The sequence below is a fragment of the Larus michahellis genome, chromosome 7 (genome assembly GCF_964199755.1).
Source record: "Larus michahellis chromosome 7, bLarMic1.1, whole genome shotgun sequence".
Lineage (NCBI taxonomy): Eukaryota > Metazoa > Chordata > Aves > Charadriiformes > Laridae > Larus > Larus michahellis.
The window spans coordinates 36,444,869-36,472,320 of NC_133902.1; the positions used below are offsets into that span (position 1 = coordinate 36,444,869).

The 27,452-nt window shown below is 38.3% G+C and overlaps 1 protein-coding gene across 1 annotated transcript in view; it reads right to left on the bottom strand.

Moving 5' to 3' along the window:
• The window catches only part of LOC141746650 (myosin-IIIb-like), a 47,441-nt gene that overhangs the window by 13,957 nt on the left and 6,032 nt on the right, over positions 1-27,452 (bottom strand). The window contains exons 5-8 of the mRNA XM_074595566.1: positions 7,025-7,208; positions 5,382-5,516; positions 1,806-1,910; positions 1,444-1,543 (exon numbers count right to left, since the gene is read on the bottom strand). Of these exons, the coding sequence (XP_074451667.1) occupies positions 1,444-1,543; positions 1,806-1,910; positions 5,382-5,516; positions 7,025-7,208 (524 nt within the window). The remainder of the gene's footprint in view (positions 1-1,443; positions 1,544-1,805; positions 1,911-5,381; positions 5,517-7,024; positions 7,209-27,452) is intronic.

Below are 27,452 nucleotides of genomic sequence, written 5' to 3' on the forward strand. Positions count from 1 at the left end.
TCTGAGGTAGTTATATTTGTTGTTATTTTTAGTGTTACTATTGTAAGAAAAAGTCGAAAAAAAAACCCCTAAAACCTAAATGTGGAATCAGAGAGACACACAGGACACCAGGAAGGTTGGGATTCTCAGTTTCCTTGAATGTGCCACTTGGAGCTGCAGCACATTGATCTGCCTTTGGAAGCCAGGGCTCCAAGCTTAGCTTCCGCTGCAGTTAAGGCTTTCGATACGTCTGATAAAAATGTTTTGCTTTGGGGAGAAAAGCCAACTTTTCCCAGAATGGAATAGTTACAAACAAATATCATACTGCCAAAATTCCCCCAAATGAGAAGGGATCTTCCTCCCTTGTACTAGGTCAGGGACTGACTCCAAGTTTTTCTTCAGGCCATATGTTCCTCCCAGCACTATTTCAATTGTTACCTTTACCATTCAACATAATGAATTTCTGTCCCTAGAAGATACTAAAGAGTCCCCTGCTTCCCAACTTACTTTAGCGTCTTCAATAGATTTTTATGTCAAATTTGTAATACCATGACATCAGTATTAAATTTTATTTCCAATGTGTAAATTTAATATTTTGGGATTTTTTAAAAAAAAAATATCACTATTTGCAGGATTTTTTGGCACTCCATTTTATACTACTCTCATTTTGTGAATGTTTGTCTTTGCCTTCATGCACTGCTAAACAAACATCCGTTATTCACACAATACTATTCTCAATGATGATTACCTTATGCATTGTATGATCTCATTAATAAACCATATTACTAATAATGTGTTTCTGATACTTTAATAAATTTGTCTATTGAATTGCATACATATCTGAGGGACTACAGCATTTCCTTAATTTTCTAACTGCAGGTTTAAAGCGAAAAAAAATGCTGAACTGTGTTAAATTCTATTGCCAAGTCCCTTTCTATCTACCTATCTGTCTCTCTCTCTCTCCTGCTTCTTATGATGTTTTCAGACTGGCAATGCTCAAATCTAACAGCAATAATCACAAATTAAATGGATGTTGGGTTTTGGACCCAAGGGACCATTTTACCTTCTGCTCAGAGGGAAAAAAAATATGCTTAAGGCTAGCAAAAGCCATTTCAGAGAGAAGAATGTTTCCTTTTCATATGCAAAAGACAGAACATCTAAATTTAAATTAGGAGGACAACTGCCCTGAAACTGACATTCCTTGTGAAACGCAAAAGAGCTTTGTAAATAAAATGGTACCTTCAGAACTATTTTTAATTATTAAATTATGTTTAAGCTTTTAAGTTAAAAGTCTATTACTAATTTTTGGTTAGAATTTTTATTCTTGCTGTATCAGGTTCCTTCTCCATTTTTCCTTCTGGAAATAATTCCGAATAGCCTTCTGAAACCTTCCCAGGGGAAAGTAAACAGATGCCTTTGGCTAAACTGCACGTATCAGGAAAACAAATGGGAAGTGGTCATTACCAAAGTCAACGAGCTTGACTCCACCTTCTGTTGTCAGGAGAATGTTGTTCCCTTTCACATCACGATGAATGATCCGGTTATTGTGTAAATGCTGAAGGCCCTATATACCAGCAGTAACAAAAATAAGTTTACTCCCTTATTTAAAAACAATTACCCTACTATTAGGGAATGTAATGAAGACAATCTGCACATACTCTACAGAAACATCTGTCCACCGGATTACATGCTTGATACAACGCCTGCTGCTGTAACTGCCCGCGTAATATTGTCAACATTACCACACTTTATAACTGGAAAATGTATGTATGAGACGAGTAAATTGCACCCTCTGCTGTCATTACAAGCCCAATGAACATCCTTACCAAGAGAGCACCATACAAGATGTATGAGATTATAGCTTCATCCAGCCGTTGGCCACACTTCAGCAGGCCTTTGACAAGCTCTGTGACAGAACCTCCATTGCACAGCTGTGAAGGGGGGAGTTGCAAGGGGGGAAAAAAGCAAGACAAGTCCTCCGTTACTCAATGTATTTGTTTAGGCTGTGAATACCTACCATGCAAAACTGCACTACAACACAAGTCTGGGAACAAGTAGATTTTTACCTTGCAATTATTGATGTTGTCTCCCCACCTTAGAACATATTTTATCAGCAATGTTAATAATAAATCACAGCAGCCTGGGTGGGGGGAGGGAAGTGAAAACCAAAGTATAAAGTGTAATTTATAAAATGTAACTAAAAATCAAAATATTATGAACATGACTGTATTTTGTTGTTAAAAGAGGATTTATAAGTCCAATTTACATTATTTGAGTATTTTCACAATAATATGTGCATTGTCTTTTTGAAAAACTGCTTTTGTGCAAAGAAAAGGCCAGGCAGAAAAGACTGATGCTTTTGATAACTGGGAAGCAACAAATTACAGTCATTTTAAACTTTCACTCCATCAATGCTCCTGCTGGCAGGCAATATAAAGTAGACAGAAGCCATATCTCTATACTTGGATTTGATGGCATGTGCTGCCAACAACTGAGATGAAACATTCTGATCGAGAAAAGCAGCTTCTTGCAAGCATTTCCCATTAATGGGTTGCTGTAGATCAAAAGAGGAGGAGAAAAAGTACAATTAGAGTCTTTGTAAATATGTTTTCACCCACACCATTGGTTTACCGTCCATGCCCTTCTAAGCATGCCCCTGTCCAAGCCTTTCCCCACTCTCCTTTCTCCTCTTTCTCAGTCCTTTTCTTACTTTAATTGTTTGACCAAAAAAAATGATGGGAGAATTCATTGCCTTTCTTTCATTGAGTTTTCTCCTCTAGACCTGTTTTTGCAGCCAGCACCCTTATCAACATTTCTGCCATACATACATCACGTGCATTTCAACACAAGTTCATTTGACATTATCAGTATTAAGTTTAAAATACTACAGCATAAATCAGGAGAATGGTATGAAAACAGAATTTCTACAGACTCTCAAGTTTTGCATCTCTCATATAACTTTTACCAATTGTGTATCGTTCAGACAATAATTTCTGTCATATGTCGATATTTTCCTTCACTTATTACTAACTTCCCCTTGCATCGAAAAATTTCACTGGACTAAAAGTTTTAGATCATGGAAAGCACCAGATCACATGATAAACAAGACATCCTTTACGTAAATAAGTTCCTGAAGCAAAATTTCATCAATGTAAACACTGATGAGTGCTGCAGGAATCTGACTTTACTTTTTAATTAATTAGTAGGGAATTTAATATATTTTTAAAAATCAATTGGGTAGGAGCATTCAGTTCAATATCAATCATCAAATGTATTTACAGGAGAATTTCATCATCTTGCAAGAGAAAAGTGCATGGTTTTCTTTCCATGCTTAACCATTTGCTCACAAGCCCTTAAGTCAAAGACTTTCGTTCATTGCGTTCATTGCACTAAATGTTCTACTGAGACAGACTGTACTAAGTGTAATCTCTATCCTGCAAATAAAATACAGAAAAGTGTGTCCTCACTTCAAAAAAAACCCAAGCTGGTTGTAACTGAAAAATGATATAGACTGACAGCTGTTTGGTAGCATATGTTAAATGAACGACTGACTCTGAAAATAAATATATCCCATAAATACTACTGCAGCTGTCAGTGACACTGCTCCTGACAGTCAGCAAAGATCTGGGACAAAATGAACTTGTAAACTTCATTACCGCTTTGTACCTAATGGTAATACTTTAAGAAGTGGACTGATGCACATTCAGATGGAAAAGCAGGGAAGCTTGCTTTACAGTTGTCTGTGCTACACCTATCCGAGAAATACAAAATGCCTAACTCTGAAGTTCCCTATGTAGTAAATTGCAACATCCTAAAAATATTTAAGGTGTCCACTTTTGCTACCCTTCCTCATCCTAGGCATTTATCAAAGTAAGATCCTGCTCGTAATGAGTAAACATGGCAAAATTGTGCCTAAAGGAAAAAAAAAAATCCACCTTTCTATTACAAATTTTGGAAGTCACATATCCAATGAATATATTTCATCAAAGACTCAGAGATCAAAGTCTGAGTACTTTGTATATTCCCTTTTACTGAAAAAGTGTCATTAATTTATAATATAAAAAGTAAATGCTATGCATATATAAATTAGCACGTAAATTCCAAGGCAAGAAAGAGTTTGCCTTGTCTGTTAAATTTCTCCGTATAAAGAAAACACATTTTTTTAACGTCAAATTTCTTTGAAACTTTGAACAATGTGCACCAAAAACCACCTGAAATCAACATACTTTATTGATAAGGTCTATACAAACACCTAACTCTCTTAAATTCTACATTCGACTTTGCTACATAGAATATGTCACAATTTTGCTTTACAAAATTTTGTTGTAGGGATTACCACATGTGACGCATCTGTTGCATACGCTACACTTGTATTAAAAAAGAAAACACATGGCAAACCATGCTCGAACTCAACACAAAGCCAGCAGGCACACAGTAAAAAACAATATCAAAACAACAAAGCAAAAATACTATAGTTCCTTTTTTAATAGTCACGGAAATTTAACGTGAAACACATCACAGATTTTCATTCAAGTTACATAATTCTGCAGTACGTAGAAGTTAGATGTATTGTTGGGGTTCCACAACTTAAAGTGGAAATAAAGATTCCCTCTTCTGATTCCAGTCACCATTCAAGAACAGGCAGTGGAATTTCTAAAGTGCTCAGTAATTAAAAAGTGAAAGCTAACTTTTACTGGTCTAGTTAAAACAGAGAGAAATGTTTGAACTGTCTGTTACTGCTCATCAGTCTGCACAAAGCTCTGTATCATTAAGTTTAGAACAAATCCTTGCAACAATCTTTGGCGGTCACTTAACTGGCAACGAGACCACCAAAATACATTTTTCACTGCAAGAATAGCGATTGCCAAGAAGAGTTAATAGAAGGCATTTCTGTTGAGAGGTTTTCAACAACAACCAGCCTCCAGTTTTAAGTTACCATGAAACAGACTTCCCCATTACATTTTCTCTGTTCACTTTTGCAATAGGCAGCATGATTGTTAGCTTTCCTCCGTGTTACTACTTCATCGTCTTTTTCATTCCCCTCAAGTGCTTGAGCTTTCCAAAAGTTTAGGGAAATGTCATATCTAATATTTCTTCCAACATGAACAAAATCAAGCTGTTTCTAGGCAAACCATTCTTATCAAAAGGATATGCTTGCTTTGGAGGCAGAACGTAGCAAATTTAACAGAAATAAAATGCAAGGACGTTCCCTATTAAACAAACTTTTAAGTTTGGATGTGATTTTCAACAGTAGACTACCACACATCATCTATCACCAGTCCTTTGATTAATGGCACCAATCAGAGAATCATGAAAGCCCATGACTCCTCTAGCAACAAAAAAAAAAAAGAAACCCAACAATATTTGCTAGTTAAGATGTAATGTTATCAAAATGTTTTTACCTCAAGTACTAGCCAGAGCTGTCCTCCCACATATTGATCTGCTTTGTAAAACATCCCATAAAACCTAACAACATTAGGATGATTGGGAAGAAACTGCAAAATATTATATTCTGCTTCAATTTCTTCATCTACATCCTAAATAAAAAACACAAACACACAGAACATATAAACACAGTAAGTCTATACAAAGCAAGAACAAACCCTCATGGATAAAAAGAACCCTTTTTTTATTTAGTTTGTACTTTTAAATGGTTTTAATTTAATGCAGCTGGAAGTACTCACACAATACTGTAAATTCAATCTATAACAAATCATGCCACTTCTGCTTTATTATTATGTACAAAAATGTGAAGTTTGTGTAAAGCAAGCAGCTGTTGTTCAAGGATTGTTTCAGCGTGTAATATATTTAACCAGAAAAGTAAAAATTATCCTTCACTTTGCTCAGTTGTCTAAATAAGAAATTTGCACATGTATTATTTTTTAGCCTGTTTTTACACATGCATGTTTTTTATCATGTAAGCTAAATATAAATACATGAACCTTTGATTCATTCTTTTTTCTATGGTCATCAGATGGGACCAAACAGAGAACAATTTGACCAAACCTCAAAGTGGACATCGCTAAAAACAAAGACATCCTTATGAGGAAAAGACATACACCAGAAACAATTAAAGAGAGACAAAGCAAAACCCCCAAAATAAGGAAATGTTTCTAAATATTTGTTAATGAAAGAATTCTGTGACAATTACAAAATACTGTAATATCAGCACACAGGCCACAACTCAGAACAGTATGTAAGCACTGAATCCTTCCTTGTTTCTGCACAGATTGTGACTGCTAGAAAATTTAAGCTCTTACATGCATTTTCCTTTTTTTTACATTTTGCTAGAAAGGATATAATCTTATGTATTACCTTCTTCAGATTTCTACAAGGGAAAACCAAGATGAATTTCAGTAGTGGTAGATGAGAGAAACATACTTTTTTAGTAACTATTTTAGCCCAACTGTTGCGATCAAACTCCAGCTTGATGCAACCTGAGCAGCTGCCAATTAAATCTTCGATTGAGAACTAGGGCCCTGGTTCTCAAGGGAAGCTAGGCATTTAACACCCACTAAAACTGGAGCTGGCACAGAACTACTTCGGAGAATTTGGGCTGTGCTCTTCTTCTGTTTTTATCTTAACTATTGCCTCGCAGTAATCCACTTATAAGTATCCACTTATAAAGGATAACTATAAAATATCCTAAAGTTCACAGTACTTCTGCGATGGGAAAAGAAATTCTTTTAGGGAGTACACAGAATAAAATAAGAACATTAAGATTAACAGCATCTCATATTTTCCCTGCTACAGCAGGCCCCTAAGAGGAATGCCTCTGTGCCTTCATGCTCCAAGCACGGATATCTAAATTTATACCAGAAGAATTACATAAACCTAAAAAAGAAACCAGGCAAATGCTATCTTAAAATAACACACAAGATGATGAAATTTTAAGTTGCAGCTTTCAGGTGCTGGTACCAAACTCCTTCTGCCAAAATTTTTCCCTTCAGCATGCCTTCAATCTCTCACATATTTGATTTACGTTTCAACTCTGAGAATTCTTTTACATTAACAATGAAGTTACAGTTTAATATTTTTTACTTACACTGATAGGATCCAGAATCTTTACTGCTGCCAGGCTGCCATCTTTCTTATTGGCAACCTTATAGACTTTACCGTAAGTGCCTTTCCCAATAGTCTCTATAATTTCCCAGGTATCTGAGGGATCGGCTAATGATTCTAGTCCAATCATGCTGGAATTATATTGAAACAATCCATACAATGGCGTCCTGGAAAACAAAGCAGATACACATACAGTGGGAAGCCCTAAGTAACTCTGTACTGAAGAAGGTGTCTTGTGATAAGGAAATCAAATATTGTCCTAATTTGAGAAGAAATACAGATAGAATCACAAATGAAAACCAGACAGAAAGATAAGATCACTAAATGAAAGAATGGAAAGAAAACACTGGGGAACGCTTCTCTTTACTTTGCTGTACGTACTGTTTGCTTCAAACATTGCCCCATACACTCCATCATTCTGAACACATTTTAAAAAGTTCTGACAAAGTCCGAACTCTACTGCACACTTTTTTAATGGACATTTTACAGTCAGTTGAACACAGCTCATGAAATGAGGTGCTATTTAAAATAGCATTAAAAAGCCATGTCATGCTTTTAACAGACTTTTGTCTAGTGCTCCCTGGATAATTGCCAGACAGGCATTCAGTAGGTATAACACCTCATCATTGCCGATATATCTACAACAGGGCCACGCATAACTAGTTTAATAAATGTTAAGAATGGGCTGGCTGCTATCATAAAATACAAACCAACTTGATAACAGGCAACAGGTACACCACTGGGGTGACATTCATCACTCACTGGAGATGTTTCTCAACAATTGCATTAGGCTCTATCTCTGTATTTCAGTCAGAGTGTGGTATGGTCAGCTACACTGGCTGACTGCACCTCCACCTTCAGATCTACGGGTCAGGGGAGTTGCTTCCCCAAACACTCCTGAGTGATGCATGGATCACTGCAGCCTATGCAAAGGCCTCCTTCCCACTCTTGGAATCACATAGATGGCAAGTTCTGGTGATTAGGCAAAACGACGATACCTTTTTAGGATTTCATTTCAAGTACTGAGAACCCAGACCTTGTCCCTGAGCTGGAATTAGAGAAAGGAACGACAAACTTTAAGATGAGATTAACTTAACCTTTTTATATAATTCACCATTAGGGAAGCTGATTGGTTTCTGGTTTCTCTAAGAAAGAGTATTATTTGCCCATTTGGTGGCTGTCAGTAGGTAGACCACTTCAGCTATCTGTACACTTAACTAGGAGATGTAAAGACTGAGATGCATGAACAAACAGAAGGAGAAAAATAAGACAGTGATCTTAACAAATGCAATTGAAGACAACACCATAGCTGACTGGAAAAGCTCTCAATTTTTGGACATGGATCAACTAGAACCTCAAAAGTACACTTGAATTTTTAAGGTTTGAGCTATTTCTTTCTAAGCATGTCTGATATCTGCAAACCTGCTTGAAGTAATTTAAAAACCTGCTGTCTTATTTACCTCTTCATTATTTCCAGCATCAATGACAACTATTTGGCATGAGAAATTTAGTTAGAAAGAAATGTGAGCCTAGCTGGGGAAACTGATAAGTTAATAAGGAATGAAGCAGCAACTCTTCAATCTAATTAAAGAAATAGTTGTGCTTTCTGTTCATGATAGAGAAGAAAATAACCTGTGTGCAAATTCACATGCAGCACAGATCTTTATAGCAATATTCAAAATGGAAGCATGTGTATAACTCATTTACATACTTTGTTTCTTTCCAGAAGAAATTTTTTAATTCCTTTAGACCCTAAGACAAAATGTTTACATGTCGTTAAAGGAACTTACCATACAGCAGGCAAAAAACATTGCTGTTACCAAAGTCAGGTTAGAAGGAGTGTAATCTTTTTTTAAACAGTGGCAGGCACATTTAGAGAAAAATATTTCCCTCCTGGGTTAAAACTGTATTTGCACCAAAGATGGTGCCAAATAGTATATCAAATTGCTTCGGTTTCTTGACCAAAAAAGGCAAAGAAAAGAAGGAAAAGAAAAGCTAGAGTCAATGTCATGTATCTGTTGCGGGTCAATAATGTAAGTTATTAGGACAGTTTCTCACTAGTTAGATCCAATACAGCATGCCACAAATAACAGTATTCTGAACACATACAGTTAGCACCTCCAACAGAGAAGCAGGTCAGGCGAAAGACTTCTCTGAAATCAGTGAACAGACTGTACTACATGCACTGAAGACAGCAACGACAGACATGTAGCTCCTGATAAGCCAACCTGAAGAGCAAGGTTTGCTTGCAGGGTGGGGGTGAATACAAACATAAATTAGAACAGTTGCATCTCAGGTTAAAAAAACCCATATATTGAACACGTGTGATTTTAATGCTTTAGGAGAAATGCTACAGACATCCATGTGCAAAGAAACAGAGAAGAACAGACTGCAAACAGTTTTGATGCAACCTTACACCAAAAAAAAAAAAAAGAAAAAAGAAGAAAAAAATAGACTGATATTTCTATAACAACTACCCTATCACACAGGTTGTCCAGAAAATGATGCATGGCTCTCTCCGTACCGATGTAGTATTTATTATGATGCCTCCCTGCAAGCAGCTGTTGTGGATAAATATGTTTTTCCTTATAACAAAACAAAACAATCTAGTGTCACCACCTGCTTTTGTTCTGATTAATAAGTAACCATTAAAATGGTATCTCCAAATTTTCAAAATACATTAACATTGCTTTATACCAGAAAAACATGTTCACAAAATAAAGTCTAATGCAAAATTGTTACAGGTGGAATCCTGGTAGAGGACTGAAGAAAAATTTCAGTGTGCGAGCACTTCTATGCATTGTGATAACAAGGCAGCGTTTGCAGGTAGTATGTTTATGCATTACATGGAAACAGATTTGCCAAATATGTACCATAAACAACTTCTACTTAAACAGCCTTCTCGTGAACTCAAGCAATATACACCTAAAAAAGTCTGACATCAGTGAAAGTGCCCATTGCACACAACCACAAGAGCAACCACTTTTACAACAACCCCATAACCAGAAGACCTTAACATTAAAAAGCTGAAGCTGAAATTTCTTTAGGAAGAACTTCCTCCTTTCACAACCCCCACAACAGGCCTCACACTGCTCTGGGCTTTGAAATGATGTACAGAGAATGGCTTCTAGCTGTGAAAAACTTAGCAATGCCCTCCCCAGAGGGAGCCTCAACCTATTAGAGACCTACTGATTAGAAGTATTTCATGATTTCTGCCACCAGCTGGAGAAAACTTCTCAGTGGTTAAATCTGTTCCGTGCAGGCAAGCAAAATCGCCCACACCAGATGCCGAAAAATTACACTTTGGCAATTAGCTCTACTGGATGGGGAACATCTTACACAAAGCTATTTGGGACTGCACACACTTAGGCTATTTGAGGAATGACTACATGCTATCAACAAGCCCACAGCGCTCTACCAAACCCTGTTTTGCATACTTGGGAAGAGACTGAATGCAAAGCAAAAGTAAGGACAACTTGACGGAGTCTAGTCAAACTGCTCTCAGGCTGAAATAGGGGCAAAAAAGCATAATTATTTTTTTTTTAAGCAGAGATAATACACTAACTTAAAACAAATCTTGTAAAAGCTGACCAACCAAGACAAACAATAGGGTAAGACAAAAAATTATTAATAGGCTTCAGGCATTGACAGGGTTTCTTTCCTTTATCCATGAAAAGAGATATTCTTCATCCAGAAAGTAAATTTCATGGCTTTCTTCATAACACCTAGATTTTTCTATTTTGAAAACCTTTAGCAGTCAGAACAAATTAAGTCAAACCAGGCATGACAGACTAACTTAGATGGCAGTCAGGCAAATGTGCAAATAACATTTATCTACATTTAAAGAAAATACTGCTCTGTAAGATCGACATTAGAATCAATGATTGCCTATTATCACCCCTTAACAGTATCCCTAAGACAAACAGACTACAAGTATTGTTTGATATAAAACATAATGTAAAAGAAATATGGGTTCTGGACAGTGCATAAGCCATTTTTCCCCCTGTGAGCTACAGTCTTCCAATTGTATTCAATGGCTCTAAACATCCCCAAAACAGCCATTTGGAAAATTATGTGGTGTCCTAGAAGTTCTACTGTGATCTTCACCTATGTTGTGAAAACAAAACAAAAAAACTATACCTTATATAGAATAACTATATGAAGTTGGGTTTTGTTCTTTAATGATATAACTACTTCTGGAATAAAACCAACAACTTTTTTTCATATAGATTTATTACCACAGCTATCTTTCTTAGAAATTATAGGGACAAGAGGGACTCATAAGCAAGAAAAACAGTGCCAGAAATAGCTTTACAATTACTGTTCAATTTTCAGTACTGCCTTACTCAACTTCTACGCAACAGTGATTTGCCTATTGCCTTCCAACACACACCCTTTTCTTGCTCACAGTAAAATGGGACATCCATAGAGGTTTTGAAATTAATAAGAGCGTCACTCCAGCCTGGTGCTTTCTAACAGTCCTGGTATACAGCACTAGTCAGTTTTGAGTTCTAATACAGCTGGTAGGGACATAATGGCAATACCAGTCAATACTACTGAAAAAAAATTGAACATACTGATTCCATATGAACAATTCATGCACAATTCATGCCCTTCCAGCATCTACACATACTGTGGAAGAATATCATATTCAAAATGAAAGTATTTCACTATTTGTAGGGAGCTCAGTGTTGCTTCTATTCTAAATGAATAACTCGTAGATACAAGAATTCAGAAGGCAAAGTTCACATTATCAGCTATGGCTTCACCCAGCCATGACAGCCCCTATTCTGCTGGCTAGTGATGGTCACACCCAGCCAGCTAAATAAGAAGCAATTGTTAGAGAAATTAATGAACCTCTGAAAGGCACAAGAAAATCAATAGTCAGAATAGCTTCCTCTGTGAGTCTCCTCCTGCTGTCTCTCACTGGCTAGGTTAAAACAAAGAGGATGTCAATATCTTGAAATGAAGCATACAAAAGAATCCATCAACACACCATCCTATAACTATTCTCAATTGGTCTCAGAAAAAGAGACTGCAGGATGTGATGTGCATAGTCCTTTCTGGGATAAAGGTCAGTGATGGAAGGAGATGAAGGAGAAGGACAACAGCATGTTCAAAAGCTGTTACTGATGCTATACAACTTACAAACAAAAAGAACCAACCATACTTTAACTGATCACATTGTTTCAATAGGCCAATGTAAGGGAAAAACAGGACAATCAAGAATAGAACTGCTATTACTCATAGATGAAAGGTATTCCCTGAAAACACTCCTGCTAAATTCAGTTCACAGAATAAGGCTTTGTTGAATATACAAACCATGAAACTGACTCTGTGGGTGTTCAAAATGGAGACTGAGAGGATGTAACTGGGAAACATGTTTTCCCTTTCCTCCTACTCCAACTTAAACTTTTAAAATTTTTTACTAATTGTGCTTATGTAAGTGTATGTAAGCATATATGAATCCATAACCTTTGCCCAATAATGACTGATCACTTCTGTGTCGTTCACGTAAATCAAACAGAAAAGAAGACTGGGTGGGCAAATACATCCTTGCAATCAGCCAGTTTCATAAACGAAGAGATCTAGGATGCGTGTAGGCAAAGGTAAAGTACAGCTTGGCCCCTGACCAGATCCCCTGCAAATCTAATGCTCTTCTTGCTGGGTTGCATTTTCAGTCTTTCCTGAAGGCCTGTGTCAGATCAGGAGGCACTGCTGACTCTGTTGCTGGGTCACAAAGAAGTTATTACACCCCAGAACTATTTAGCACCTCACCCTACGACTCCCAAGCAAGTGCCACAGCACTTTTAATTAGCTTCCATCTTCCATGGGGTCTAAGTAACACTGCTGGCATCTTGGGTCCTTCATAACTGCATCTCCCTCAAAAAGCAGGTTTCTTCTGCTTCCCAGGAATTCATTCTGAAGTTGCTTCTCCCTTATCACAAATCCGGGGCTTCGTGTCATCTCCTGTCTACAAGAGTCATACCAGTTTGCTGCACCTCAAGCCATTTTCTAGTTGAATGGGACTTACAACCAGTGTAATACTAGTCTTAAAGAGATCTGCTTAGCATGCACTGAATGGGGTCATGCACTTAGAATCACAGAATCATAGAATGCGTTGGGTTGGAAGGGACCTTTAAAGGCCATCTAGTCCAACCCCCCTGCAGTAAGCAGGGACACCTTTAACTAGATCAGGTTGCTCAGAGCCTCATTAAGCCTGGCCTTGAATGTCTCCAGGGATGGGGCCTCCACCACCTCTCTGGGCAACCTGTGCCAGTGTCTCACCACCCTCATTGTAAAGAGCTTCTGCCTAATGTCTAACCTAAACCCACCCCGCCCTAGTTTAAAACCATTGCCCCTCGGCCTATCGCTACACGCCCTTGCAAACTTTAATTAAACATTGCCTCAATCTTCTGCATAATCAAGAACAGAACAAGCAACCACTAGGGTTTTCTAGAGTAGGAAGGTCTTAAGGATGAGCGTGAACTCAAGCCACTCCATCTTTTTTAATAAAAGTTATCACTAGTACTTCAGAAAGTTTCTTGGTACTTTGATCCTTCTATCTAATCTTCATTGATGTCAATGGTATTATATTAGTAATCAAATTTCTTTCTGTTAGAATCATTCAATCCCACTCATTTTCATAGAATTTCATAGATACCCATGCTTTATTCTGGTCTACCACACCTGAACTTCTCTAATTAAATATGCACAAAAGCTGAAATGTAGCTGGAGTGGAAGATTTGTAAACAGTAATTCACAGAACTTAGAAAGCCACAAAACAAGTTGTTTCATGAGCAGTGAAACTAATGAATTTCATAAATCTGCATCTTTTTAATTTCCTACCATCATCATAGTTATCATTCTTTTTTTCCTCTGATACCCCAAAAGACAACATCCGCTGTAGCTAAGCTGAAATTGTTAGCACATGGGTGAAACAACCAAAGCAGAATGTAACAGGGACAAAATTCAACTTGTATAGCCCTCAGAAGGGGCACTGTTCTTTCCTCTAGCCTGACACAGATTTTTATGAAAACTGTAGAAACTTACTTATTTGCGGGTTTTCTACTTCTCTGTCAAAACTGGATGCAATTTCTCACAAACATCTCACAAAGGATTTTCTCACAAAACATCAAAAGACTTTCACTAATGTTCAACATACATACCCTAAGATCAGTGTTGACGCTGGAAGTTAAGCAAAAAAATGGTCAAGCCAAGGCATATAAAGATTGCATCATTCTCAGAGATGACTAGTAAAGCAAACCTGCACCTCTCACTAACATGCAAGAAATATATTTTTCTTTTGTTTTCACAAAATTAGCAAAATGTATTATTAATGGAAAAATAACACTTCCAAGGTTTATGGGAGATACTGTGTATTTAAGAAAATGTAAGCTGGGACCAACAGAGAAAATGGTATTCAGTGATGGAAAGGGTGAATGCTTTGCTGAGATTCAAATTATTTCAAAAAATCACTTCCTGCACAAGGTAAACGAAGTATTTTTGCAGAGCTGTCTTATCCTGTGAGGTAAAGGGTACCCTGCTACTTACACAGTAATCAACAGAAACTTCTAGTGAAGTTTCCAGTACCACTGAAAATAAAGCCCCTGATCATTCATGAGAAACTACAATACATTTCATTCGTTTGACCACTAAAGAATCAGTTCCATATCTACAACTCCGAGGAACAAATGTTGAATAAAATTATGTACTCAGTCAGTTAACCATGATACAGTTCATAATTATTACATTATAAACGTAACAGTGAAAATCAGGAAGACCTAAAAAACATTAAGCAGAAATGATTATCCAAGATCAGATCCAAATACCTGAATGCCAGTTAAGATCAACAACCCAAACAGAAAGTTCTCAGTGGCATTTCTATTGCAAAAATGCTATTTATATTAGCCGTCTAAATAGAATTCCAACAAGCAAAATACATTAAAGAATTACAAATGACTAACAGCTAACACATCAATTTCACCTCTGGCTCAGAACTCAGCGCTAAAATTAAGTTTATAATCCCATGAGCCCGTTCAGTTATAAACTGCAGGTGGCAAATAAGTGACTACAAGCTACAGTCCCCATGTGTGAAAAATCAATACCTGAGGTTTTCTCTGCCTCCTTTGGCAGCAGTTTAACAGGGCAAACAAAATGCATGCATTAGTGTTGAAATGGAAGGATGAAGGGCTATAACAGAATTATGACCCTTAGACCAAAACCAGGCTCTTCAATGCAGTCTAAACAGAAAAGCTTGATAGGCTTTGTGTACAGATGAGGAAAAAGAAATCGAAGACAGATGTAGGATAAACCTGGGAAGAAAATAGCTGCAAACTTACATTAGTGACCTATTTTCTGAAACCAGCTTATCTTATATTGGATTTTTGTCCCACTAAGGATATCAGAATTCTTCAGGACTAAGACAGCTGCCTTGCAGGGAGCGCTTGTATCGGCCAGTGCTGCACAGAACTGCGTGTTCTGCGTGCTTGTTCCCATGCCCAGTACCGGACAGACAACGCAGTGCGTGTTAGCTTAAGATGCTGTCATGAAGGGCACAGATAAACTGGTTCAATCCTAGCAGCTTCACTTCATTAATACCAAAGATCATTGTGACACTAATTGATCCTGAGCCTGATCTATTTATGAAGTCTTTTACATGCGGGAGCTGAAGAATTAAAGCCACTCAGTCATTCACAGAGAGTGAGCAACAACTGCTTAATTTTTTGAAGGGATCTTCCTATTGTTTTGCAACATACCTTAATTGTATAATGCAATCAATCATAATTCATCACTAGTTCTCCAGTATTACTTTTACAGCAGTTTTATTCTAATAAGGATTTTTAATAAGAACACTCTCCTTTATCCATCAGAAAAATAATAATAAACTGTTAACCATGATACAAAGAACACCTCTTAGTGCTGACAATGACTCTTGCTTAAGATGAAGTATTTTCATCAGTGAGCTAGTTGTTATGCATTACCAGCATGTGTGCAGTAGCCTAGCGTGACACCAATTTGCATAATTTCTCTTCTCTAACAGGCTTCAAAAATAATAATAGGCATACGAGATAGAATCCATTAATTTTAAACTTCCTTCAGCAGCTATCTTCATGGAGCAGTTATCAAAAGAACCTTTAAAGAATTAAGTTTAATAAATTATAAATGCATTATTCGGGTTATGCTATCTGGGCCTATAACCATCTAAGTTGAGTTCAGTAACAAAGACCAAGGAAAATCCACAAGCAATTGGCTTGACATCTTCCCAGCCAAAAAGACTGATAAAAAGTGGCAGGACAATGCCAGTGTCTACTGCTGCCCACAGTTAATTATTGAACTTGAAAATCAGTTAGGGATTTTGGAGTACAGATAGGTGAAAGAAATGGACAGATAGCAATACACACAGAAGGCACTCAGAGCTATTACACCTGTATATGTTATTTAATAATGCCTTGATTTACAGAGAGGAACAAAAACAACTGTTTTTTGCTGATCTGAACTCCACAAAAAAACCTTACCATTTGTTAATATTTAAGGCAAGCAGAACAACTAATATGTTAGCAAACTCTGATGGGAAGCTAGTTCCAGAAAAAAAAATTGGAAATAGCTTTCCACAGTATACTATAATAACTGATGGACCTTATCTTCATGACATATGCATTTGTATATTCTGACTTGCATAGCAAACCACATTGCTGCAGTACTCTGATTCTCTCAGATATTCATCTGGTAAAAAGTCAGGCTTTGCAACTTCAAAGAGTAATTTAGACCTTAGTACACTTTACTATACACTCTGATATATGGTCATCAATAAGAAATATTTGATTTGTCTTTATTGTACAAGGGAAGATGCTTGAAAGTCTACACAATTTACATATAGGCCTAATGTCCACTAGTAAAAAGCCATATTACCAAAGTACTCAGCCATCCCGTTGAGCGAAAAGGCACAAGCACCCCAGGAGAAACAGGAGATGCCAATATGGACTGGACACAAGCAAAAATTCTCAGAGCTTGCTCCTGCCAGGTATTTCACACTGCGAAACACTAATCAATTTCAATTCCTACTGATTCAGGGGATTTGAGGGAGATTAACACCTCCAAGGGCTGTGATCTTGAAGACAGAACAATTTAATAACAACAACAACAAAAAATTGTCCAGGAACTTTCAGAACAGAATTTAAACACAGAATACAGTAACAAACTGGCCACTTTTCCCAGATTAACCCTTGGGCTGCTGCACATGATCCTGAAGAATGTTCAGAGAATGCCTGAACTTAATTTACAAAGAGAAAACATGACAGGCAAGGATGCTGTACCATGCTTTGGGTAGAGTAACTATGACCTGGAATAACCAGCTGTTAGCAGTTCATTAGCAGCTATTCAGTTTTTTTTTACATATTGTTCAGTTTATGGAACAGCTCTGCTGTGGGCTTTCAGAGCTTGAAATAGGAAAACATTTTGTGATACCACTCAACAAAAAAAGAGAGAGAATAGATAATATACTTGTACGTCACCACAAGCAGCACTGAACTGAGAAATCAATTAAGGCTTTCACCATAAAAGTAACTAAATTACATTGCACATACAATATGAAGCAGGATCTATAGCACTATGTCTGCATCCAGTTTTTAACAGTGCTTTAACCTACAAACATTATCATAGAATCATAGGATGGTTTGGGTTGGAAGGGACCTTAAAGATCATCTAGTTCCAAGCCCCTGCCATGGGCAGGGACACCTCCCACTAGACCAGGTTGCTCAAAGCCCCATCCAGCTGGGTCTTGAACACTTCCAGGGATGGGGCATCCACAGCTTCTCTGGGCAACCTGTTCCAGTGCCCCACCACCCTCATAGTGAAAAAATTCTTCATAATATCTAATCTAAATCTGGTCCGTGTCTTTCTTATGTTGGGGACTCCAGAGCTGGATGCAGTACTCCAGGTGGGATCTCACCAGAGCAGAGTAGAGGGGCAAAATCACCTCCCTCGCCCTGCTGGACACTCTTGATACGAGCGCACGTTGCCAGCTCAAGTTGAGCTTCTCATTCACCAATACCCCCAAGTCCTTCTCCTCAGGGCTGCTCTCAATCCATTCTCCGCCCAGCCTGTATTTGTGCTTGGGATTGCCCTGACCCATGTGCAGGACCTTGCACTTGGCCTTGCTGAACTTCACAAGGTTTGCACCAGCCCACCTCTCCAGCCTGTCCAGGTCCCTCTGGATGGCATCCCTTCCCTCCAGCATGTTGACCGCACCACACAGCTTGGTGTTGTCAGCAAACTTGCTGAGGGTACACTCAATCCCACCATCTGTGTTGCCAACAAAGATGTTAAATAGTACCAGTCCCAGAACTGACCCCTGAGGAACACCACTTGTCACTGCTCGCCACTTGGACCTTGAGCCATTGACCACAAATCTTTGAGTGCGACTGTCCAGCCAGTTCCTTACCTATCAAGTGGTCCATTGGTCAAATCCATGTCTCTCCAATTTAGAGACAAGGACGTCATGCCGGACAGTGTCAAATGCTTTGCACAAGTCCAGGTAGATAATATGTGTTGCTCTTCCCTTATCCACCAACACTGTAATGCCATCGTAGAAGGCCACCATATTTGTCAGGCACAATTTGCCCTTGGTGAAGCCATACTGGCTGTCACCAATTACATCCTTATTTTCCATGTGCCTTAGCAGAATTTCCAGGAGGATCTGCTCCATGATCTTGCCAGGCACAGAGGTAAGACTGACCGGCCTGTGGTCCCTGGGTCTTACTTTTTTCCCTTTTTGAAAATGGGGGTTATGTTACCCCTTTTCCAGCCAGTGGGAACTTCACCAGACTGTCATGACTTCTCAAATATGATAGTGGCTTGACAACTTCATCCATCAGTTCCCTTCATCCATCTTTCCCTCATGAGGTCCCAAGGACTTGTGCACCTTCAGGTTCCTCAGCTGGTCTTGAACCTGTTCTTCTTCTACAGTGGGCGGTTATGTTTTATCACATCATATAGCAATGGGTCATTTTTCCTCAGTGAGAATACCCTCCGCAAATATGCCCAGCCCCTACCTCTCTGTTTAAGCAGAGTACCTATGAAAAGAGCAAAAGCTTGAAGCAGAATAAAAGCATGATGAGCAAAACTGCAACTGGCATCATCCATTGAAGAAAGATATCTTTATATGGTATAAGTGATGTGGCATAAATATTTTACTGTCTTATTTTAGCATGCTCCTTTTACTAGGTAGCATTATAAAGAAAGTTTACATTTCAAACATCCTAGCAGTTAGGAGAACTCAAGAGATACTCTCGACTGTAACTCACTTCCTGTACCACAGAAAACATATTTTATACATGCTTCAGGTTCTCCACCTACAAACCGGATGAACTAGTATCTTTCAATAGTAATACCTTGTATTGAAAGGTGCCTGCTACATAGGCACCTCCAGCTACATCTCTCTGAACATTACAGCAATATTCTCTTGCAACAGCCTTCAAAGAAGTCTTATCAGCTGTCCCCAGCTAACAGTGCAGAGGTAACCCTGTGGATTGCTGCACTTATATGTGTCCCTTGAGGCTCAGAGCGAGTATTTGGGCTTCTCTTGTTGGAGATGTACCTTTGTGGACCAGCTCAGCCAGCTAGGTAGCCAGCCAGCTGCCAGAGGTATGCTGGCAGCTTGTTCTCCAGTGCCCTGAAACACTCTCTCAGAGCTCCACAACAAGACTGTTTTAAAAGATATGTGTGAGGTGAAATAAATATATACACAGACTTAACAGGGGTTCTGAAACCCCCTTTACTTTAGCTATTACAAGGAACATATATAAACAGTCAAAACAACCAACATCTCGTTTTAAGACTTCACTGTCTCAGCTTCCTGACATCTCAAACTCTTTCAGCTTCTAACTCACTGTAACCAGGAGTCCTCAATCTCTTCTTTCAAGCTTGTGCCATTTACTCTGAAACACAGTTGCTTTTTTCTAAGTCATTCCTCCTGATTTCTGCAGCAAGCACCCTTTTTGTAGAAAAAGAGGCTGATTTGCCTTTAAAATGACTGGTAAGAATCCCTCTCCTTTAGTCTTCCAACCTTCCTTGTTAGGCGGTTGCTCTTCAGACCCACTATGTGACCCAAACCTCCCACTGAAGTCTAGTCTCCCAGTTTAAGTTTAAAGCTTGATAACTGGCTTGTCACACAGAGTATTCAATCCTTTATTTAATGCCATTCACTCATCAAAATTTAATTTTTCCTCTTTGTTAGCTTTTGGCAGGTGTAAAGTTTATTTCAAACAACCTAAAGAAGCAGAAGTACAACAGACAAGGCAAATACACCCCCATTCAAATCGATGCTTCCAGTCTGATAGACTGACACACAGAAACTTCTCAACATCAAACAGAAATCACATATTGTATATAGATTCCCTAAATTGTCCCAACTGTCAATATAATTATATTATATGCACATTTCTGTAAATAGACTTTCTCACATCACTACTATACACACAGTGGAAGGTTTGTTACCCAGCTTAGAACAGCAATGGTTCCACCAGAAAGATACTCACTTCAGGGTGTTCCAGCAAAAATAATGTATTGTCCTGCTATTTTGGAAATTGCTATATCTGGTTTATATCCTTGTGGTATCAATTGGACAAAGGTAATTTTCTACTATGAATTATTTATTTCCTGTTGTAATCAGACATCTGAGATAGTCATAAATATTTATGTGTCCAGTTAATTCACTAATGAAAACTGAACTAATTCTAAAAATGGGATGTTATCTCAGAGACACGCTGACCTAACCGTCTGTTCAACCTTTATGTTAGTGCAGGTAACCACCATATGGGAAGCAACCAACAGGAGCTGGAAGAAACCCGATCTTGAAAGCATGGTACAGGAATGGGCTAAGGTATCAGGACAGAAGGATTTTGTGCGCAGCCTCAAAATATTATCTCACTTTATCTCTAATTTTCCAATTTGTAAAATTTGTGTTAACGTCCTCTACCCCTATACTCCTTTGCAATCCTTGGGCTTCTCACTTGCATTCCAGAGAGACTTCCTCCTCAGCAATGGAAACATCTCTTCTTTGGCACTGAGTTATTGGCTTGTGCGTTGGCCTGTGTAACTCCACTGTCCTTTCCAGCCTCTAAGAAATGTTTTGGGCTGCTGGCTGCCTGACAGTAGTTCAGTACCAGCTATGGATTGCAAGAGCCTGTGGGCACAAATTCCTTGAAGTTAGCTGGCTGTTGACTGTATTGATATCATCCCTCACTCAAACCAGGTGAACGTAAACTGCTCATGAAAGGATTTATTTACTACATTGACAATAGACAATGCAGTTTACTAAGGTTTATAAAGTCACAAGAGAATGTAAATTAAAAGAAACAAGCCTACATCCATCTAGACTCAGATCAGCCTTGAAGGGTCTTCTTACCTAATAACCCCACAGCTCTTTTTCAGCTCATATCCCTGTTAGAGAAGGTAATCCTACTTTGGCAACCATTTTTGCTTTGTAATCCATCCCCATCTCTGGGGCAATTCACCTTTGTCTGCTCCCCTAAAACACAAACTACTAGTCATTCATCTAAGAAGCGAGTAATCTATTCCTCCATCAAACTATTGCTTGCTACCTTCTGGAGCAGCTGATGGCTTTAGGCCTGATGTGAAGAGCCTCAACAGGCCCATAACACACTCTAGTGATTATTCACATTTGGCTCAACTTTTCACAATTTGTTAGTCCACTGTGAAGCATAACACCACCTGGAAAATGGTCCAACCTCAGAGATAAGGCCTCTGTGTATTTAGAATTTTATCTATTTGCTATGTTGCAAATTAACAACCGTACTTTAAGCAGAAACATAAATGGGATCAAGGGATCTCATTTAACTCACACGAGGCTGCACGTGATAATAATTAACGTTGCTGGAATTAGAAACTGGTTTAGCATGCAATCCTATTTTTGAGGGATGTTGTAACAAAGCATTTCCAAGGTAAGACTACAGATCCCTTGTCTAGTTCAGTCCAGAAAACAGGGGAAACACTGCTCTCATGAGTCTGGAAGCAGAGGTACTACTGCAAACACTAGGAAATAATGTTACAGTTTATGAACATCGCTTTCCCCTCATCACTACTGAGAAAGGTCAGCCAGAAAAAGGCCACAAAGTACAAAGACTGGTGATTTTGAAACTGCAAATTCATATATCTTAGCTTCAAGGGCAAAAAAAAAAAACCTCAAAACAACCCATCTGACAGGGACAGGTTAGAGAAAGTCATGTTCTGCTGGACTTGTTCTCTGAACAATAACTCTCTCTTTCAAGGACCTCAGACCTATAGTGATTTCAGAAATGATTCCCTGGCCTCCTGGGCTCCAGGAACAAAAAAGGAGGAGGAAAAATGAGCAGTTGTAAACCACAGTTCTTTCTGTACCTTCAACTATTGGATGTCAGTGAAAAAGGAAGAAAAACTGCCAGATGAGAGACAGATTCCAAAGCAGTTGATGTATTTGCTAATTCAGATATAGAAAGGAAGTACAGTGCAATGTCACAGAACCAGAAGGAATGTCGTACTCCGTATAAAAATGAAATCCATTAGAGGTTTGGTTTTCTCCATGTGTACAAAGAAAACTTTTAAAAAAATGTGTCAAAAGATGAAGAGACAATCATGCAAATTTATAAGTTAAATAAGTCCCTGATAAAAGATCTTATCACAATCACTCAAAAGGAAACTACCACAAAATCCAGAATTAGTCCTTGACAAGGCAATTAGATTGTGTCAGGAACTGAAGTCATCCATGCCACAATGATTGTTATCTTGAGTGGGCTGTACTCTGACATAACAAAGGTGTCCAGGAATCCAAAATATTAGGAGAAAACATACCTGCAGCAGACAGATGTGAGCTCTGACTCAAGCAAGATGAGCATGTAAAACTGCTTATCAACTGCAACACCCAGCACAGAATAATGTCCAGCACATGCAAAGAGACATGAGCAGGACAATACATTACATAGTTTTGCAGAAGTTTGCAATGTCGGGGCACCTGTTTCTATCGGGAGCTGCACTTAACTTGAGGCCATCACCCTTGGTCCCTGCCAGAGCTATCCTACAGCCATACCTCTGCCTGAGCACATAACCCATTCATCCAGACCCAGACCCTAACCAGTGGGCTAATCTCCTGGCCAGACCTAGAGTGTGCCTTGTTGCAGAGATCCAACATTCCTATTAACAGATGGGCCAGGTATATAAAAATATACCTGAGAAAACTCATGGTCACTATTTTCACCTGCTTTAAGGAAAACAGATGAAGATACACATGCTACAGTATGCATGGTGATAATTGTAAGGCTTCACAGACTCTTAAACTAAACTTTATATCTGTGTCTTACACTAGATACTGTTTACATAGAAAATGTTCATTGAAATCAAAAGATGTGTGGTGGGTAACTTGTAAGGCAAATATTTTAAGGTAAACAAACTATTTTTTTTCTTTTCTTCCTTCATACAAAATAAGCAAGCATTTGAGGCCGTAAAGACACAGCGTTCTTAATTTAATTACACAAAACCCCACACTGTAAAGCAGAATTTCAAGACCTGCTTTAAAAAAAATATCTTCTCTCCCAAAACCTATTTTCAAATTTATTTATTTTCTTCCTTCTATTAAATAAACAGCTCTTGCAAAATTCTGGGAATTAAGTATATATTACTTAACAAAAATAGCCTTGGCCAGAGATTATAAAATTATTCTGATTTGTAAGTCTCTGGAGTTCATGAAAGCGTAAGACTAAGTTTGAATGGTAACAAAGCATTCTTCTGGCTGATGAAATATTCATACCCATTTGTCATCAAGACTACTAAGGAGGAATATAGCCTTTTCGCTTTTGTTCAGTGAAGAACTGGTAAAGATATTTCCTTCATTTAATTTTGAATGTTAGAGTAAGATGCCTCCTGAAACACTCCTAATAATTTCCCTTTCCTGTACAACACCGTGCAGGAAATATTTAAAATTAACTTAGAAAGATGACTCCATATTTTAGGTAGACAAATAAGGTTTATATATTTGCACTATCCAAAGTTTACAGAAGTTTTCATGATTAAAACATTAAAACTCGGCATTAAGTACAGGTTAATCAAATGTCAGAGAGAGCTGACACTGCCAATCAAAGGAGAAGCTCAGATTAACTTTCTCCAGAGAACTCTAAAACCGGAACCTGCTAGTATTTGGCAGCGACAGTCACCCTGTGACTTCCCACTTCAGGAACATCAGGAGAAATGACTGCAGCATGTGGAGGCAAATACAAAGAAACCTTAAGACAGCTTGAGGAAGCAGCAGCATTGCAGCCTCCTGAAGGCTAAAACACTGTTTTTCCCATTTTGATTCTCATGGAGCTAATCAGTTTGCAAAAGACATGTCTCTGGACACGCACACTTCTACACGTGGAAAGATCACCCAGATTTATGAAGAGGGGGGTGAGGTGTAGACTCTTCACCACAAGTGTTTACAGCTGAAAGGACATTGTCTGATTTAACAAGTACTCTATAAATTGCATTCTTAGCTGTTCCTTGTACCTGTTGCATCTCCATCTTTCAGCCTGTCACAAAGAGCGCTCACCTTCCAGCTCAGAGCGCAGATGGATTTTCTGTTCAAATGCCTTTTCACAGATTGTTCAAAAGAAGGTGTTCATTTCACAGCAGCCAGTTTGCTGCTATGAGGGAGTGTGAAACTAAGCACATTTCTCAGCAGTGCTGCTGTACTCTGTGAAGCCCTCAGTTGAGCAACCTTACACCATCGCAAATCACCATGCCATCACCTTTTGTCCAGCTATTAAACCAGCTAGTTTCTCTGTGTTATGACACATACATGATTAGTCAGTTGTGATAGTCCTTCACTCCTGAAACTGGAAAGAGGCCAAACTACCACTAGTGAGAAGCAACTTACCCTTCTTACATGAGTCACTGACATACTCCTTTAGTTTACTGTTGGCTGACTTCTGCAGACCCTCCAAACCTTCTGCCAGCATATAAATTGCTTCCATTCCCTGGTGTTATGAAAGGAATACCAGCAAGGGAGCTGCACTAACATCACCTTCCAATTAATTATCAGTTGCTGAACTCAAGTCACTTTCTTTGACAAACACTGGTCCTTCCTCTACATTTGATTTTCAACACAGCAATCAGTTTAGTTTTATAATCGTTTTTCACTGGGACTGTACTCTTGCCACAGAACATGAGGCACCTTATCAGATACATTTTTATAAGCAAATTGCCTAACTTTCAGCATATTCAAAATATTTGTTACAAAAGAATGTAAGACCCATAGCTGAAAATATCATTTTAATGAACTTAATGGGGGATTTTCCCTATAAACATAACTGCAAATGATTTTTTGAACACTTTTCCACAAGTACAAAAGATAGGTGATTTTTAAACACTCTGTAAGTTTTTGAAAATATACTCTTCTTTCTTAAACTTATTTTTAATCAGCAAATTTTTTTAATCACGTGCCATATCTACTATATTTATCTCATTTCATAATCTTTCCTGGCTTGCCTCTCAGATCCATTAATTCAATGCTCCATCTGCTATAGTTGCTCATACTGCCGGTGACATTTATGTTAGGTTTGTTTGCTCAAAAGAAAATGTATTAGAAAAGGTAGTCTGACAGGTCCTTATATCCATTTCACAGGCTACACACAGAGTATAAAGATCATCCATGTTACTATTGACAGAAACGACGAGAGAACAAGTGAAGACAACAAGATGTGCACCAAACATGCCCTCTTCTTACAAGTGAGATGGAATTAATCACATCTATCATTCAGCCCTCCAGTAAATTTAAAATACAGTGCAAAAAACGTACAAGGAGACATGAAAGCTGCCACCCCCACTCTACACTTTTTACTATTCCTCTTGCTTAATGCACACAGTCTCTTTCCTACACATCCAGGAAAACTGCCAGCAACAGCGATATTACATACTTCTAATATCAGAAATGGAGCTTTTAGGGTTTTTTTTTTTTCTTTTCCTTTCAGAACAGATTATATACATATTCTTTAGACCAAATGCAACCATGTACCAAATAGCTCTGCAATAGGTTGCTTGGACATGCTATGAACATGTCAGGATTGCCCCATGGCAGAGGTGAAGTAACTGAATACTGGTTACATAGGTGGTATCTAGACTGCCTAGCTGACATATTTAGAGATCAGGAAACTGAAAGATAATAGCTTCTGCTCTTCCTGGAGCTCCACATTTTGCGGCTTATCTCAAAGTTAATGTATTAAAAAGTACACAATAACTGTCACAGGGGACTTACCAATAATTTCGCCTTTTTCTAAATCAAAGGGCAACTATACTGGAGAACAACCGTTAAAAAATGGCTTTTAAAAAAAATGCCTCAATAAGATGACAGATCTTGCAAAATCTGTGGTGAGCTGCTGAGTATTTGAAAGCAAACCACTTTTTACCAGCCACAGTCTTGGTGTGTTCAGTGGACTGAACCTCAGGCCTTCTTAACTCTGTGGGGCAACCCCTTCTGTGGAAATCATTGCACCACGTAAAGCTATTTCTCCATTTTCTCTTTGTTTATGGTAATTCATACTTTATGTTAAAATTTACTGCCAATTAGATAATTTTGGATACATTTACTCAGGAGAAAAAAAAAAAAAAAGGAGACATTCTGAAGAAAGAAGTGTTCCTGAAAGCTCTATCCCTGCCTGTCTTTCAGGCCCAAATTAACGACAGTTCCCTTCTACCCTTCAGGTCATGCTAGGCTGGATACCAGGGAAGAGTAGAAGTAGGGAGACCATGGAAAAGACAAGAACTGGCAACAGTACTGATGACCAAAGAAGAGTAGAACAAATTATTCTTATAGCTAACTATCATAAACCATTTCTCTCTTTCCCTAACATTTGCTCAATGCCTAAGCTGAGAGTAGAGGTAGCAGAGAACACTGAATCAGGAAACTCTCCACCTGGCAGAGTTTAGTAAAATTCTGCTTGCACAGGGTAATATTTATGAAACAATGGATGGGGTTTTTCTTTTTCCAAGTAGTAGTCAAATGTAAAGACAAGATCCCCCTTGGGATCAGCATCACTCTTCTAGTTCTGTGCCTACCCGGGAAATTAAAAAGAGCAGAGACAGCACTCTTTCAAACAGTTTTAAGCAGCACTTTCTGTTGTTTCAGATTGCAATGCCAGGAAGAAAATTTACCCTATATATTCCTTTATTTTCCTTTATTATTAAAAAAAAAAAAAAGAAAGAAGAAAGCCAGAGATACCTCTACCTTCTTAATACATCTTAATAAGAGCACAGTCTATTTTTGCATACAACACACGATTTCCATATAAATCTCAAATCTACATTTAGTGTCAGCCTTGCAGCTGGACTCAAGCAGCCCATGGTAAAACAAGTGCCCTCCCCCTTTGCAGGATACCTCCCCCACT